This window comes from Centrocercus urophasianus, unplaced genomic scaffold, assembly GCF_019232065.1.
Source record: "Centrocercus urophasianus isolate 14NV4802_14NV808 unplaced genomic scaffold, USGS_Curo_1.0 seq_10, whole genome shotgun sequence".
In the NCBI taxonomy this organism is placed as follows: Eukaryota; Metazoa; Chordata; class Aves; order Galliformes; family Phasianidae; genus Centrocercus; species Centrocercus urophasianus.
In genome coordinates, this window is record NW_024884142.1 from 56,685,107 (window position 1) to 56,703,536 (window position 18,430).

General features: G+C 40.4%; 1 protein-coding gene across 4 annotated transcripts in view; it reads right to left on the reverse strand.

Moving 5' to 3' along the window:
- LOC122172003 (SAM and SH3 domain-containing protein 1-like) overlaps positions 1 to 18,430 on the reverse strand; it is a 520,342-nt gene that overhangs the window by 61,443 nt on the left and 440,469 nt on the right. For all 4 annotated transcript variants that reach the window (XM_042839973.1, XM_042839964.1, XM_042839981.1 and 1 more), the window contains exons 3-4: positions 2,634 to 2,684; positions 2,470 to 2,519 (exon numbers count right to left, since the gene is read on the reverse strand). In XM_042839973.1, coding sequence (XP_042695907.1) covers positions 2,470 to 2,519; positions 2,634 to 2,684 — 101 coding nt within the window. The remainder of the gene's footprint in view (positions 1 to 2,469; positions 2,520 to 2,633; positions 2,685 to 18,430) is intronic.

Consider the following 18,430-nt stretch of genomic DNA (forward strand, 5'->3'; position numbering starts at 1 on the left):
CCCCTGAGCTCATTCTACGAAAAAGTTTGTATTTTTAATATGAAGATATGTAAGTTTCTGTTGGCCAAGCTTTTACTTGGGCTTTATAACAGTATTCATAACAGTGGGTTTTCCATCCCCTATAAAAAAAAGGACAAATCTTTCCAATTCACACGCCTTAAGCTGTTTCAGAATTTTAGAAATCAATGTACATCTGCACGGAGTTTCATGTTTGGAAAATTAGACTCTTACAACAACAGAAGAAGCTTTGTAAAAAGTTCACCTCAGATCTATCACACAGCAGAGGTGACCACAGAAGTACTGTCCCCAAAAGGGACAAGTTTTCCTGTCTTTTGCAGCATGCCCACGCAGCAAAATTTACTCAAAAGCCACAAATTAAACAATAAACATGAAAAAGTCTCTACAGCTGACATGTCCTCCCTCAAAAAGCTTCCAACTCAGCATCTTACTATTATCTGATGGACTTGAAATATTCGTTTTTCTGCAAATCAATTTTATAACCTCTCCCTCCAATTTAGAGGGTTGAATTGACTCTGAGGTACAGAAATGAAACCAGCATTGATAGGGCTGGTTGTCATGAATAAGCATAGGGCTGTACTATTTCTGTTTTGATTATTTTGTATGGCATCAAGTAGATACTCATTATTTTAAACACTGTCCACATACTGATGGCTTGTTTCCTACTGTAAAAATTTCTGACACAATCTCTCTTGTGCCAATTTCATATATTCAACTGAGTTACCTATGTATACCCCTCAGTTTACAGAAGAAATCCTCAAAAATGACACTTACAATCTTGAATGCTCTACAAAAATCATAGGTCTCTTCCATTTGGTAGATAACACAGTTAATTTCTCTTCAATGAAATAAATGAGTACTCTCAGAATACAATTATTCAAAAGATATTTCTATAGATAACTCTCTCCTCACTCAGTTATTTTTGATATAATATCTACAAAAAGACACAGTCCAGGAGGTTGGCTAGAACCTGTAAGAGGACTTCATTCCCAGTTGGATGCTGCCCTCCTGTGAGATCTGATCACTTACCTGAGGTAGGAGAATGATATTTGCTCATGGAGAAAGTGCTTTGAGAAAAGTATTATGATTTTGAACTTAAAAGCTTACTTCCCAGAGTACAGTGCTTATAATGTTCCCATCCACTTGGCACTTTTAGTTTCATTACAGTGCTAGACACAGAAGCATCCTTGAAAGGAACTTATCCATGTTTCAATATCTGAAGCACCACTTTTAAATCTTAAGCCTTTTAGACTTTCTCTGTTAACAACAAATAAAATGGAGGCAATAATGGCACCAACGCAAAATTCACCTTTATCCATCTTAAGCTGTTTTGAAAAGGAGTATCCACCTCAAGCAAATCATTACTCTGTGAGTGATGAAGAGAGACAAGGCATCTCTAAAAGATAATGAATAAGTTTACAAGATCTTTAGCATGAATCAGCTTTCAGACACTCGTGCAAGAAGCCTGTAAGCAGCACACTAGACACCTGACTTCCATGTGGCGAGCAGTCAGTGAGTCAAGTCCCACGGCTCACATCTACTGCAGCTCCACCTGGGACTGAGGCTGGCTCTGCTGAACTGGCAAACAGCAAGGGCAGCAATTTTTAAAATCTTTCCTGCTATGGTCCAGTTGAACCCTGGCTCCCCTAGAAGTTACCCACATGTGGAGCTGTAGTAAATTTACTAAAGCACCTTACATTCAGACCTGTACTCTGTGCATCGCCTCTGAACTAATCCAGCTGGCACAAACCTACAACATGAAGGCAATGGGAAGTACAGTATGAGTTGTCTTCCTGCCTGCTGCACATTACCCTTAGCAGTAGGGATCCAGGATCTTGGGATCAAAGGAAGGAGGCACTGAAAACAAGCACACACATTGCAGCAGGAGGTGACAGTAAACAGAAACCCTCTCAGTCCACACAGAAAGCTTTTTATTAAGGACTGCTAAAATTAAAGTTCCTTTTAACTTCATTTTAAAATACTTTACTCCCTTGGCACCTTCTTCAAAAGCACAGCTACAAACCCAGGAGTGCACAGGAAAAGGAAAGTGGTTTAAATTTGTAGCTCTATTTCCCTAGCCAATCTTTCCTTGACTGCGTTCAGGTCTAGCCCCATAAAGTTATTTTTAAGCAGCTTTAATTCGCAGAGAACGCGTAATCAGTAATGCTCCTTAGAAATAACTACCAGTCTTAATGTGTATCACATCCTGATTGCACACATAAGGGAGAAAAGATATCCTTCCTTTGAATGAAAAACAAATAAACAAACAACAACATAACAAAATACCAAGAGAGAAAGAGAGAAGGAACGGGTTCCAAACTGGGTTTCATTAATAGAGGGTGCATCTTAAATCCTGAAGTACCAATGCAATTTAAAATGAATTTACTCCAAGGAAAAAGAAAGCACCAAATTCCCCCTCCCTCCTTTCTGACCTCCTGTGCCTTTACTTACTTTCTTTCAGTGTCAGGTGTTGATGCGGTGCTGCTGATACCAAGTGACTCCTGCAAGAGAAGACACAGCAGTGAGAGCAGACACGAGAGCATCCTTTGCCCAATTTATGTAGAAAATTAAAGAACAAACAAACAAAAACAGACAACCAAAATCAAAGTACTCACCTCAATCTGGGATCGCAGTTGTAGAGATGTGGGACTGGCATCAGGTTTCTCCTAAAACGGAACAGATGTTGGGTTAATGAAATTACAAAGAAGAGTTTGGAAGGGGTGAAGAGAAGAAACAGGGTAACAAAGTCTTGCACTACCTCAAAACCTACTGAATGGGAAACACCAGCCTCTCCAGGAGGAATTGCTCTCTAGACACATTCTGAAATACTCCAATAAAGGAGAATTACACCACTGGATTTTACAGAGCAACATAGGATTGTCACACAGAGGAGATTCAAAACAAAATATAAAGAATGAATTCCTTTCACTAAATGATCAATGCTTAAGACATACTCACAGAAAGACCTACAACTCTCTTCAGTATTTCAGTATTCTTTCCCTAATATGTTTATTTGTCATTTAATGTTAAGCCACTTCAAGTCTCTATGTGCTGTACAGGTTTCCAGATAGGTTAAAGTCCCAGGCAAATATTGGGGACAGAGCAAAAGCTAAGGATCCATTTCTGTTAACAGACTGCATGAGCCTAAACATACCTGGCTAAAGCAGACTGATTCTACTCATCATGCACTGCTCCACAGCCTTCTTACCGCTGGTAGTTGCAACACAAGTTTTACCACATAGTTTACAAATGCTTTGCTATAACAAAAATGTTGTTGTTTTGAAACCATAAAGTATCATTCATAAAAAATAATTAAGACTAAAACCAGTATTTTTTGCTTGGTATTTTCTATCGGAAGTTGCGTGCAAAGTACCAAATCAGTTCACTGCTAAATACAGATAACTATTTTCCACAGAACAGTGTTAAGGGCGTTGCTCAGGGACGGTTCATAGGAGCCAAGAACAATGCCTATGACTTTTGGGTCCCAGTTATCATACTAATGACGTGCCTAGAAAAACATGCACAAGCTTTAGTTTCTCAAATGAGTAAAATAAAAAATGAGTTTCAGAAAGTAGGCAGTTGAGGTTTTGGGTAATGCATCACGGAACACACTTTGGGGAAGGGGTATTAGCAACAAGAATCTTCCTCATGCAGGTATCTATTTTAATCCACTGCTATGGATTAAAAAATGCAATGTTTGCATTTTGTTATGCAGTTGTTATGTTATGCCGTCACACAGCTTAATAGAAATCCAAGCAGAATTCCTACAAATTTACTTTAATTAATAATATACAGGAAAAAAAAAAAGTCAGTACTGAAAGAGCCTTCTCTTCTAATGGGCTACAACTCTTGAGAGGATTCTGGTACGTTCCAGCAAGGCCAGTTTTTCTCACAGAAATGCATCAGAGGATGGAATTCAAATTCCCTTCCTCCAAATAGCTGGTACAGAACTATCTACTCCAGGGCCCAGCCACCTAAATTCCTCATAACCAACGGAGAGGCAGCAGCTCCTACAGAACAACTCGCCTGACAGGGTTCAGATACCTCAAGTTAGATGAGACAAGCCCCACTCCTGGTATACAACTCAAGATTAAAAGGCCCATATCATTAACCATGATCTATCTGAAATCAGTGGGAAAATTCCAATTAGAATGAAAGAACCAATTAAAAGTTATTTGTCAGTATCGAGAGCTGCAATTCACAACTCGATCTGCATGTGAAACAATGGGAGAGCCTGCTTATGACCATTTCTCCTCAGCAGCTCAATTTACTGCAAAGGTGGTACTGTAACCAAAGGGCCATCATAGCTGAGTAAGCAACAGTAGTACATATACTCAAAGAAAAAAAGATATGTATTTTATTTCTCAATCCTGGAGGTCTTTTTGTTCATGCATTCCTCAGCCTACATGCAAATCTCTTATCTCTGTGAAATTGTACTTCCTATGCCCTTTGATTACAGAAAGGGTGACAAAATGTTCTTAAGATTTAATACAAAAAGGAAAGCTAGACACAACTTTCTGGAAATGCAGCCTTTTAACACAGACAGGAAATTACGGCTGACTGCCATGAAGTGGCATTGGATTAGTGCTCCCAGAAAGTTCCTAAGGCCAGAGTTTGCAAAAGCACAGAGAGCCCACCCTGCCACCACGCAGCTGCCAGTCACAGCAGGCAGAAGAACACAGAGCAGCCCATTGCCACATGCTTGTTATGAAGTGTTCAAGGCTGACACAAGGTCATTGCCCAACTTGGGGATTTTGCCTATGGTCTGGTTATCTGCTTTTGCTGATCTTATAGCAAAGAAAGGGAACCGAAGTCCTTGAGTGGAAGATAGCATGAAAAGGAGATCACATCCACTCACTGACAGACTTGAGGGCTCCTTCTGCAGTCAAGCAGAAGCTGGACCAAGACCAGGGAAATTCCACAGATGCTCAGAGATCAAGGAAGTGAAATTAGCTATTTGGCACCAGACATTCCCCTCTTTCTCCATTAACTCTCATTAGTCAAAATGGAATCCAAGCAAGTATTTCATCCAGGAAAGACTGCAGGCACACCACTACAAACCTCGCCCAGTCTCTCACCCTGGCCTCAAGGAGGGAGGGAACAGAAGCCCCATGTTCCAAACATGTCTCATGAGCACCTCATTTGTCCACAGATCAGCATACAGCTGAGAAATTGAGCATTTTACAAGCTAGCACATCTTAAAGCTTCACGTAGCCACTCAGGAGAACCAGCTGTGTGTCCAGCATGCCTTTAGACTCCAACTTCTCAGCAGTAGATGTTCCACTTTCTGATTTATCTGTTGCTTTAAAAAGCTGTCTGCAGCAAGTGCTTTTTAAAATACATCGTAGTTTTTGTAAATTATCATTTACAAGACACTATCTAGGTTCCCAAGGCTTTATAGAAGTCTTTTGCTTGAGCAGTTACTTGTGAACTCATAGCCTGAGATCGCAATTAAATGGAAAATTACCACTTTCAGCCTAAAATGAAAACTATGCAGATGAATAGCCAGCTGCATCCCGCGTAACAAAATCCTAAGAAAAGCTGACTGTATTTGCTTTCTTTTTTCTCACTGTCAAGCCCGCCCTGTTTTAACAGAAGCAGTTTTATAGGATCAAGATGACTGTGGAGGACACAAACAAGGACAATTCTCTTCTTCCTCCTCTAAAACTTTGCAACACTGGAATGCAAAACACTCAGTAGTCTTGTATTGCAGTGATTATTATACCTATTTGCCTTTCAAAGACAACGATATTTTTGCTATTTAGACAAGAAAGTAAAGGAAAATACTTAAGAAAATACTATTCTTAACTGAACTTTTGGCATAGAGTTGTAACACTGACAAATTTTATCATCCTAGAGTAATGCTATTTATTTAAGTTAAAATCAGTTAAACCTCACATTAAAATCCACAGGTTGTGTTGACTTGAATCCAGCAGGATCAGAGCCTTTTTTCTACCATAGGCTGAAGTCCGGAAGGCTGAAAAAACCCTGTACTGCTGGCATGCTGTCAAGCATGCCACATCTTCTCAAAAAAATATTTTCAAAGATTAGTCTCATGAAAGTACACCTTTCACCATTCTGAAGAGAATCTTAAAAACGAAACACAGGAGAATTTGGGGGCAGAGATGCACACAACGTAGTAACCCCAGCAAGCATTACCAGCCCTCTGGTTGAGACAGAGCAGGCGATGGGCCTTCTCTGCCCTAGCCTCAGGTAACTGCCTTCTGTGCATCCATAAAGCTGGTCAGTAGCATACCACATATTCTTGCTGCCTGCACACTATGCAGTATTGGTGCAGGAACTCTACCTGACTTCAGGAAGTACCTGCAGACTCCCTGATTGAAATGTGATTAAAGCTGAGACCCAGCTGTTAGGGGAAGGGAAACAGAACAGGTTTCATAGCACCCTGGTAACACCCTCATGGCTGCACTGGGGCCACTGCCCAGAGTGGGCACTGAAGAGAAGGAAGTGGCAGAGCTGGTCAGGTGCACAAGAAGTGTGAGCACACAAAGTGATTTTATTTCTTTCCTCAAATCCCTGTGTTGAAAGAAACATGACTTGTAAGCTTCACAAGCCTCAAGATTTGAGGCTTATGCTTCAGGCCCTAAGTTGCTCACCTCAGGGCCCAAGGAATAAACCTCCTTCACATACAGCTTTCCCATTCACTCTGACACTATGTGCACTATTAAATCATTCGGATACATTTTCATTTCAAATAACGTTAATTTCTAAATAACATCATTTTTGCTTTGTATGTTACCCTCCTTGTAAAAATATTTAAAACAGTTTTACTGCCTTATATAAACCAATCCGGAAAAGTGCATACGGAAGAACGTATCAAAGCACAAAGCATGCAGGCAAGAAGCTGGAAACACATCTCCCAACTGGAACAAAAGATTTCGAACTCATGAGGGCCTCTTCCTCCTGTAGTAACTCCAGCTCAGTTGCTCTGAGTGCAACACAAGAGATAAGGAAAACTATCCCTATCCCTTGCCTATCCCAAGGTGCTACTGTTCTGCTACTGAAATGCATGAGTATAGCAGAGAAAAGCAGCCAAAAGGAAACCCGAGTAAGTGAAGTAAGGCTCTTGCATTGTACAAGAGGACATTCGCATATTTTAATTACCTAAACTTCATCTATGCTCGGGGCTACAACTTAGTTCAGGAAACTACATTTATTGAATGAATCCCTTGTAATTAGAAATTCATGAAACTCTTCACAGTTGCTACTACAGGAGCTGTAGGCATCTGAATTATAAATTTAAACACTCCTGTGCAGATCCCAAGGTGGGATTAATCTCACTGTGCAGACAGCAACTGTGAAAATTGAAAACCACGCAAATGCTGGGAAAATTCAGGGTATAACCAATGGGAAAGGAGATGACTAAAACGCTCATAAATTTATAAACAGTTGTATAAAGTCATTGTAGCAGCTGTAAATATGGCACCTACAGGGGAAAACTTCTGCAAGGAAATTCTGACAGCCTCTTCCCCCAAACGTCTTCCCTGTTTGCCCTGACGGTGCACTGCATGCTCCAGTCTAGCTCCTGAAACAATTAAACAATGCCGTATGTGAAAGACAGCCGGAGCACAGAGGCCTCAAAGTGTTTGTTTTGCTTGGAAAGCAGCCGTTCTGCCTGGAGTCCTCCACCACATACCACGTCTCAGCCCCCTGCATAAGTTCTGCAGGAGGTGAAAACTGTCTTCTTGTGCCGAGACTCTGCAGGTACACAGGTGCTTCATGGAAATTGCCTGCAAGTTGCTAGCTATGGGTCACAGAGCAGAACAGAGAAATAAAACCATCTATCCCCGTACCTACCGCCTCAGCAAGTATTGGAGGGAATTACCCAGCTCAGAGAGTTTCCTGTGGTTCTGACCAGTTAAAGTCCCATTCTGAGCCTCAGACTGCTGCCTCCAGACCATACTTTCAGCAGAACTGTTTCACTGGAGACAGGAGGCTTTCTGCTCCATTACCCTTGTGTGTTAGGCCAGAGCTGACACACGCTAAATGATAAATCCTGCAGCAGCAGCAAAATGCTGGGTCAAGGAAATGAGCTACGTAGGAGGAATGGTTAAAAAAAATGGGAATTCAACCAAGTAAAAACCTCTTTTACACATGAAATAATAGTCCAAAAGTCTCAGTGCCTCACAAGCAACACAGATGTCTTCAGCTCTTAGCTTAACTAATGACTGTAGCTTCAGAACAAGCATGCTACTGCAACACTCACATGCCTCCTCTTAGCATTAGGCATGGAAGAAAAACCATGCCTCTCGGCCTGATTTAAGCATTTCAACATAACACATCATAGGGAGCAGTGTCTGATGTTCTCCCCTTTGCCACCCATAAAAGTAGAAACACTGTTGTTTGCTTCTTATTTCCCCTCCTCCCCCCCATCTCAAATACATTGTATTCAACACTAGGGTTGGAAAACACAGGCTGAAAAACAGTCTACAATGATTTTGAAAAACATAATTCATTAGTACTTACAAAGGAACCTTTGTAAAGCTCTACAGCAATGAAAAGCTACGCAGTCCTAATGTGAAAAGACACATGCTACAAACAGGGTCTGAACCCAGAAAAATTACAGCAGACAAAAAACAACCATAAAAGCCTTCTGACAAAGAAAAGTCGATACAAAAACACAGCTTTCTACTGTGCAAAGATTTGATATGTCCGAATTGATAATCCAAGCAAGCTGATGCCAAAGCTACGGTAGCTGTCTCTGTAGTAAAAATGTATTTTTTATTAATATTAAGCTGCTTATACACAATTGGGCTGCTGCAGGCCTTGGACTGATGCACTTTACACCCATCACCCAAATGGTAAAACAGTAAAGCATTCTTGTGCTGGTGTAACTGCGTCTGAGTTGTAGCTTGGTATATACACCCCTGCTATTTCTGAATAAAACTCCTAATGTCTGTCAACATCAACAGTTAGCCTTTAATGTTTGAGTACAGTCAAAAGACAGTTATTTAAGGGGAAATAGCCATGGAAAATAAAGCAGAATATGGAGGGTTTCAGACAGGACTTGATGTGGAGAGGAAGGGAAAAAAAAAAAGCCAGTAACACCAAGAATGCTTAAATGTGAAGAGAGGGATGAAGATGTGGGGCAGGTGAGGGAGGTGCAAGATAAAGTGTAACTGGATATTACAAAAACCCAGAGCAGCACACTGCAACTACCCTTTGCTTTCCAGCAACTGCAGTATCAGGAATTCAGAGTGATTTTTTAAGTGAAATACTATCACAGGTTAGATGGCAAGAACTACAAGCAGCTCCACTCAAAGCCATGACAGAATATTACAAACTTCTCAATATTGACAGCTCTGTTCAGTCTTCATTCACCTTAAAAATTCAGAACACCAATTCCTTGGTTAAGTTATGCTTTCCACCTTCTTCTGTGAAAGATTTCTTAGAACTTCCTCATTTTTCACTTCCACGTATACGATTTTGTAACATGTTTAGTATTAAACTTATTCACCACTTTCCCAATTTCTCATCAAAATATGTCATCTGTTGTTCTTGAAAATGGGCAAGGAAAGCAACACAGAGTCTGAGGCTAAGATCAACACCTCCAGGAAACTTACACAGCCATGCTGCAAATCACCTCAAACTGACCTACCATGGAAACACTGGCTAACACAAATCCATTCAAAGTTGCACTGGTATTAATTACATATTTGTGTACCTACAAGCCACGTCCATGCCTCCAGCAGACAAAATTTCATATAAGCTATAGTGCAAATGAATAGAAGCTTGGAAGCTGAATCAATCCCAACACAAAAATCACAGGGATTCTGGCAACATTGTTCTACTCCACTACCAATGTATTTTTTTTTATATGCATGCGCTTCAATCATAACACTTTAATTAATTATACCAGCTTAAATAAAAACCCACTTGCTATGTTATTTTCACTTTATGTTGTTACCAGAAAGTAAATCACCAATGACTTATTCAGAAGATCAGTAGCAGAAAACCTAAAGTTGGTTTTGATTTACTAACACCTTAAAAACATTGGTGAAATTCAGGAGAAGCAAATCAGAAGAAAGTATTATTCACTAAGAAATCAAAAAAGAAGAGTTGTTTTATTTTGTTTTGTAATGACACAGATGCATGGGGAACTAGCAGTCAAGTCCTTCATTTCAGGAAAAAAAATAAATTTATTACTTCCATTCTGGGAAAGCTGTGATTTGGTTTACTTCTGAACGAAAGCATTTTTTTATCATTTTATATTAAATGTTGAATAAATATTATTAACTATGCATTCTATTATACTAAATACAATTGTTTATTCAAAAATTATATATTTTCTTATTTATGTCATGTTGATAACCTGCAATGCATTTTATGCCAGAAACTTCATCATTATTGCCAGTGTCATTTGCAGGGTGGCTACTGCAGTGAGGCAGTTTTCTACCTCATTTTCCTGAGATACACCACATTCACAAAGCCCAAAACACATTTGAAAGTGATCCCTATCTTTTAATTCCTTCCATTAGAATCTAGAATTGCAGTGGGTGCCAGCCTTGTTTCTGCAACTGCCCACTTTGGGGCATCAGCAAGCAAGGCAGCCCCACAGCCAGGCTGCTGGTATCCAGCCATGCTCTTTCATGCTCACAACCTACCCCTGGCTTCATGCTTCTGCCGGAGAATCTGCACCTATACACAATTTGCTGATTTTGAAAAGTTTGCCTACGTAGAGGCATTTGTACATACTCCATTTCTTCTTTTTAAATGGGAAATCAAATCTTCGAGGATGTGACTAAAATCTTTTATTTACTTAAAAAAAAAAAGAAAACAAATCTTTCTCACATCCAGAACAGAATTTCTAATCAAAGACACAGAAATCCTGAACTCAGGTCTTCATCAGTAGAAAGCACTGACTAGACTGAAGGCTAGAGATGTATTCTCAGTAGTTTAAACTCAGAATGCCTTTTCGGCTGATCTGCAGTTTCAGTTTAGTGTTTTTAACCCAGTTTATTTCCCTTTAGTGACTCCTGTGTTCATTATTTCTTAAGACTCCAGTCAGAAATCTATAACAGCTCTCTGTCTGTTTCAGCATGCACAAGCACATGGGGTTGGTGGGGTCTGACTCTGCTTTAGCTGCTCAGACTTTGGGAACAGAAGGAATACAGTAAGAAAAGGTTTTGAAAAAAATTCTATCATCAGACAAACCTGTGTCAGCAAAAAAATACACTCTTTGCTGACATTTTTTTATTACAGTCTGATCTTTTCAAAGAAGCCATTTGTTTCAAGATCCTTTTTATAAAGGCATATTTGAAGCAGAAAAGAAACTGTTGACACTGGGAAATGCTTCAATATTTTTTCTTTCCTCTTTTAAAATCTGACATTTAGAAACAGAATCAACATTTAACTTGAAAACAAACTGGTTTTGTTTACTACATAGGTATGTGAAAGTGAGCACCTGGAAATTAAGGTGGGTAGTATGAATCCATTCCCTAGAGCTATGCGCTGAACTGTTTGCTCTCAAACTGTAAAACACACTTCAAGAATGTGAGGGGGTGCAGGAAGAGATGCAGGGGTTGGCAATTGGATGCTAACTTCAAAGTCTTCTAGAAAATGAAGGAGAAATTAATTTTTTGAACAAGAGAACCGAAAACAAATTAACCATATTAATGCAAAAAAGGATGAGCCCACAAAATTGCTAGTCTGCATTTATACATCCACCCTGCTATAAAAACTGCTTTTGATAAAAAGACTTCTAAATTAGTCACTCTTTCTTTAGCTTTGAAATCAACGTCTCTATTTGATGGATGCTGCAGGCCAGACCTTTGCTGACTGAAGCCTTCATCAATGGCTATTACGTGACTACTATCAAACTGAATTTCATATTAAATCCAATTTAGTGTATCATATTTCTGGTCCCACACATGACATGCAAGGTTGTTCTCATCAGAGTGAAAAATTATGACTGAAGCCCAGTAGATTGTTTGGCCCAATGTTGTGTATTTAAATAATGTGCACAACTCTTTTGACTCTCTGAAGACCACGGGATTACCTGTATCTCAGTGCTCACAGAAAAGGCTGCATTCTCTATGACACAAAGACAAAAGCCAGCTGGTGCTCAGTAAGCATGTCTGATAATATTAAGTAGCGGATGTCTACACTACAATGACAGAAATCTGTATCTACACAATTACCAATAGAAGTACTCTTGACTTGCTCTTTACATTTAAGGAAAGAATGTGGCTAGAAGCTCTTATGCCACTGACTCTCATCACAGCAGTAAAGAGCTCAACTGAAGACTTCCAATAGGCTATTAACCCTTGCCTCTGTGGGAGGCCCCAGTTCAGCTACTGGCTTCAGATGGTTCTGCTGATGAACACGTGTAACCCCCAAGACATTTGACATTGCTAGTGTGAGGTTTTGTCCAGCAGAGAGCAGAAAATGCAGGCTACAGCATGCAATGACAGACATCCCATCACAGACTGAATCAGGACCTCTCCCAAACAAGAAGCCAACAAACAAACCCAGTGCTACAAGTGTTTGAAAAAACAGCAACGATGACATTGTTAGGTGCTGCTCACATACAAAGTGTTTGGAGCTCATGCAGCTGTTTTTCAGTGATCACCAGCATTCAGACTTGAGGAATCTGCACACACAGTTCCACCGCTGCTTCAGGCAAACCATCCTCATCTACAACTACTCAGAGGGCTCCAGCAAAGCCTAGCTATTTCACTCCTGAAGCAGCACCTACAATGAGTGTCGCAAACTTCCCTCCAGCCTTTCTACAAGTCTGTAGTCATGCCTGACTTCAAGGATGCAGGAACTGGCAAAGCCGGAGCAAGCAAAGCTCAAGTGCAGAAAGGCTTGCACTGCAAGAGCTACCTGCAGCTGCTGCACGGTCAGTGACCCACATATACTTTGTTCCAGCACAGTCTGTACAAGCTCCGTGCTCACAGTGCACCTTCTCCTTCATCCTACCCACTCAGTGCCATATTTTACTACTAAAGGAGCATTGCAGTCATGGCAAATCAAGTTATGGCATCAAAAAAACAGACATGCATTGCTTTTCACATTTTTGTATGTTTTGGAAGGTCAGTCATCAAGTGAAACAGATCCCTCAGCAACCAGCAAATACTTCTGTTTGGAGGTCCTCTGCTCATTGTGCTGAGCAGTGCCTTGCTGCAGACAGAACAGCAAGAGGGGAGACCATGATCTGCAGCTTGTCTGGATAGCCTGAGTAAAAACAGCCAGCCCAGCAAACACGCCTCACTTGCACTGGCACAGAAGAGGTTCAGCCCTCAACAGGACTGTAAAGCTAGATAATTGGAAGGAGGCCATTTACAACTGCAAATGCAAGAAATGCCTTTGTAACCCTGGAATCCATCTAGAGCACTCATTCTCCACATTAAGCCCTGCTGATTTAATGACAATATAAATGCTGTCTTTTGCTGCCTTCCTGCAGAAACTCCGGAGCTTCATGATGGCTCCCTATCTGCATAACTAAGCCTTCACAATCTCCACTACACTGAACAGAAACAGACCAAACCTAGAAAATAAAAAACACAAAAGACAAATGGAATACTGCAGGCAATGAAATGACAAAGCACCAGACTAGAAGCGACAAAGGAAATGCGGACAGCTGGAGCGTGCAGCAAAAGTAAGGCAAAAGCAGACTGTATACTACAAAGCCCAAGGTAAGAGGAAGTGCTGAGCCAGGCCTCATCAGGGAAAGCAGGTAAAGCAGATGGAATAAAGGACCATCAGCAGAACAATTGAAAACAAACACCGATTGCATAAACCTCTCAAACAGAAAGGCAGTAGCAAACGTACAGATGAAATACAAAGCTCCTAAACGTCAAGTATATCAGCCAAGTCCAGAGACACTTGCTCCCCTTAATGGCATTGCACTGTTGAGAGGAATGATACCAATTCAATTGCAACCTAAGAGAAATGGGATTCTAAAGCTTTACACTGTGGAAATGCGCTGAAGTCAAATCACTACAGCTAACAAATTGCTACCAAGAATTTGCGTGCTGCTGTGTCATTGCTGGCGAGTGCACTGAGCAGGCGCACTGCGAGCTGCCTGGTTACACCAGCCAATGCATTTGCTGAGGGAATGAGCGTGCTGTGTCTTGACTCCCCTGCCTACAGGCAAACACAAATCATGCGTGCAAAACCCTGCAACAAATGACCAAACACCTTGCCATTGCAAATGCCTTTGTGTAAGACACTGTGACTCAGTTTGCTGGTAGGCCCTCTAACTAAATCTATTTTACTGAGGTAAGGAAAATCTGAGCAAAGTCAAATTTAAGCTGTATAAACACCTGCAAGAATTTCTAAGTGCCTGGGTTTTTATGCAGCCAAGACCTGCTTGTTTGGGCAGGTGCTACCAGTGCTATGGGAGCGTCCATGGCACAAATTCCTCTGCTCAACCACCTTCAAAAGGGAAAGGTGCCCAGGTTTCTGCTTGAATCACAACAGCTACAGAATGGCTTGTCTGAAAAAGCTGCAGTTTTTCTGCTCAGACTCTCCTCAGTGCCAGAGGTTTCTTTCTTCCAGGCTAGGTTCCTGGTAGGGCTTAGTAACAACAGCTGGAGGCACTCCTTCAAGGTAAAAGCACTTCTTTAAGAGCTCATGTTGTTTCAGACCCAGTTCTACCACAGACTATCCCTCAGTATTGTTTTCTCTTATTTAAGGTTACTTGAATTCTGTGAATACGTGCCCATCAACAGAAACAGAATGGGTCTTATACTATCCAACGTTTTGTTAAAAACAAGTCCTTAAGCATGCAGAGAACACTTTACAAGTGCAGTGCAACCACCACTTGACTCTCTGACATAGTGGCTTTAGACAATGCCATCTCTTCTCATAATTCTAATCATAACAGTGACTCTAATTGCACAGGTTGGCAGCACAGTTCTCTGCTAATCATTCTGACACTGATGCACTGTATTCATGCTGTAAATCAGACAAGTCTCCCTGTAATTTCTGAGAAGATTCCTGTTTCTATTCAGGTGTGTAAACAGTTTTTCCATAAAATATCTGAGAATTGAACAGGCTTTTGTAGTACGTACATAATAAATTCTCTGAGCTATAACAGAAAATGTACTTTAAGGCAGAAGATTTAGAGTATTCTTCATTTCCACATTCATTTAAATAAAAATAGAACATCAACAAGTGTAGCTGAAACTACAAAATAATCTCCTGTATGCTACACTACGCTTTCACAGTTAGCAGCAGGGCCTGCTATAAAAATTAGGTCAAGTATACTACAAGGTGTTTAGAGTGGTACCTCCTTCTATATAACATGGTTTTACATACTTCCACTGGCTTTCAAAGCAACATCAGCATCAAATAATCTCCCTGACCTTCTACTCTGCTATTTATTCACCTTAATCCCAGATACTTCAAATATACATACTTGGAATATAATCTTTCAAAGAAGTTGAGTGGTCAGGAAAAGGTATTCAACCACGTGTCTGTCAACAGTACTCACACGCTTAAATTCTGGCATGTTTTTGCACACTCTGTGAATGGAGTTCTTATCCCACATATGGAGTACAAGCAGTGAGAATAAAAAGTTAGTAGATAATATTATTTCATATTTTTCAGAATAGAATTGCAGTGTTTGTAGAAACTGTAGCTTTCCATGTTTCACAGTACACTGAGATGCAGTTTCTACGCAACTAGCCAAGCCTGTATTGAACAGACAGATCTTTTTAAATCTGGGTTAAAAAAAAAAAAAAAAAAAGATTAAATCACTCACTGTCCGAGCACATCTAGAGGCTTGCTGTCAGTCATGAGATCACAGAAAGGAAAAAGTCAACAGGGTGGAAGCTGTTCAGTGCTATGAACAAGTCAGGGCTGCAGCAAGAACAGAAAGCTTACCTGAAGCCAGTTTCATTAATCACCATGCCTTATAAATACATGCAAATTCTCACCCAGGAACACTTCTCACTTATTTGAATTCTGTGAAGGCTTCTATGATCACAAAATTGCAAAGGTGGATGTAACAGAATTTTTCAGATATGAAGGATACACACTTCTGAAAAGAAGCTTCAAATTCTGATGAAATTGAAATGCCAAAACTAAATTAATTCCCAAGTTGAAGCTGTGATTCAAAACACAAAACAAACAAAAACAAACTCAAAATCAATCTCGACTTTTTGCTTAGCTTTTTTCTAAGTATTCAAACTAAATGATGACACTGAACTGGATCCATCACTTCCACTTGTAATCATTGATTTTATCTTTGTGCTTCCCTGTCCTTCACAAGTGTCCATTTCTAGCTTCTTATAAAAGAATTGTTTGGCAAATGTACATCCTGAAGGAGGCCTATTTTCACATCATACAGTTTGCTGTAACTACAAAATGTCAAAATTTAAGCATGAGTAAGCTGAGAGCACTTATTTGACATGAACTTTATCTTTTGCCTTTTTAAACAATAATTAATTGCCTCTCAACTATCAACTTGAATTACACACTATTAAATACACAAACTATTAGCCTTTAACATTAACAGCTCTGCTTGCTCACTCCTTCAATACCATTCAGATTTGACTCAGAAACTACTTTTACCAGCCCAATACTGCCTGTTTCAGAAAGCAGTAAATGGATTCTCACAACTTCTGCAGCTGCCCCCACCCTCACCGAGGTCTTGACGTGCCTGCAAAGATTGGAAATGCTGTTACTGTTGTTTAGGTACTAAAATGTGAAGTTATCTCAGCAGATCACTCCCACCCCAGCTGCTTTGTTGGCTTATGCAAGATATATGCTGTAAAAACTGTGCTTCTTGGCCTTTTCCTGTTTGCTACTAAATTAATCTGTTTCCTTTGCACGTCCTTGGCTTCTCTAACACTGGCAACTGCTCATCTTTTATGCCATTCCTTTCTATCATTCCAAGTCTGTGTTAGAGGACAAAAAGACATTTTGCAGTTCATTGAAAAAAACCCAGAAACTTCAGCTGCTCAAAATGAAAAATGTGAGTGATTCATGTGCTTTTGCATCCTGAAATATAGAAACGTGCTTGTAATGATTATTTTCAGTCAACTTGAAAATGATGAAATGTCTTCATTAGCTGTTCGTTTGAGAGAGAGACAGAAAATAAGACCAATGAGGATTTAAGATATAAGCATGCAAGGCTACTTTAAGCCCATCTCTTTCTTTCCTGCTGCATCCCCACCTCTCCCGCTCTGGATGCTTTGCAAGCTATAAATTTTGATGCATCTTCCCCACCAGGGAAAAAGGAAGTAAAACTCTTCAAAGAGGAGAAAAAGTTCCCTCCAGAGCTGTCTTCTGCTTATAATGCATTTTGTACTGCTTCAAGCAATTTGCTTTTTAGAGCTGTTTTTACTGTACAACATCCTACTCTCTGTGGGACCTACTCCTGAGGGATTTTTCCACAGCTACATACTTAGAAAAGTGATTTATGTGGGGATCGTGAAACACATAAGGCACTGCTGTTCCCAAGAAGAGAGAAAACAAAATGAAACCCACTCAACCTTGAAGATCTGCCTCCCACCAAGACAGCAGGTGGGTTCAGGTCTGTTGTACTGCTTTGAACTCTCCATTTGTACTGCTGAAGAGCAGAACAGCAGCCCCGCAGGCAGAATTGGAGAGAGCATGGTGTGATGGTCAAGAGAATACGGAGCAAAGCTCAAACGCACAGAAGGCTACTTCAGAAGATAGTGCTCCTCGGGGTGAACAGCTTGAGACAAATGAGCAATGCAGTATTGATGTATCTGCAGATTACATTTGACAATATTCAGACAGCCGCCACCTTCCAATGGAAGGCAAGGCTCCTCACAAATACTGCTCTTCCTGGACTAAAGTAACTCAACGTGGAACTGAGGGCGGTAGGTCTTCTCAGAGAAACTAAAAGGGAAGAAAAACCTCTTCTTTGTTATTTTCATGTGCTCTGCCTGCGAACTCCCTGAACAAGCCTCTCCAGGATTCAGGAAACTAACTAAAGTGGGATGACTCAGGCTTTCGCATCTGAAAAATAAAATGTCGCTATTACCAGTGCCTGTTCTGCCTCATACTGCACAAGCACATTTGTAACACAATTTGTAGAACCCCTGCAGTGCTCTCAGACAAAAATGGAGGATAATTTGTTGCAAAGATTAATAGCATTTCCTCCAGAAGGGAAAAAACACAAAACAAAACAAACACACACATACAAAAAACTGACACAACAAACCCAGAATAGAAACTGAAAAAAAAAGTTCCCCATTTTACTGTCTGTGAACAGAACTCCTGAATCAGTAACAGAGAAATCTAAAAATTAAAAATACTGTGTTCTTTTTCCAATTCTGCTATTGATTTTCCATATTATCCCAAGAAAGTGTCCCTCCGTATTTGCAGCTGGTGCCTATTAACACATGCAATCCCAACTCAGCTGGCTGTCTGAAGAGGGCCCTGCTACAGTGGGCACTCAGTTGTCCAA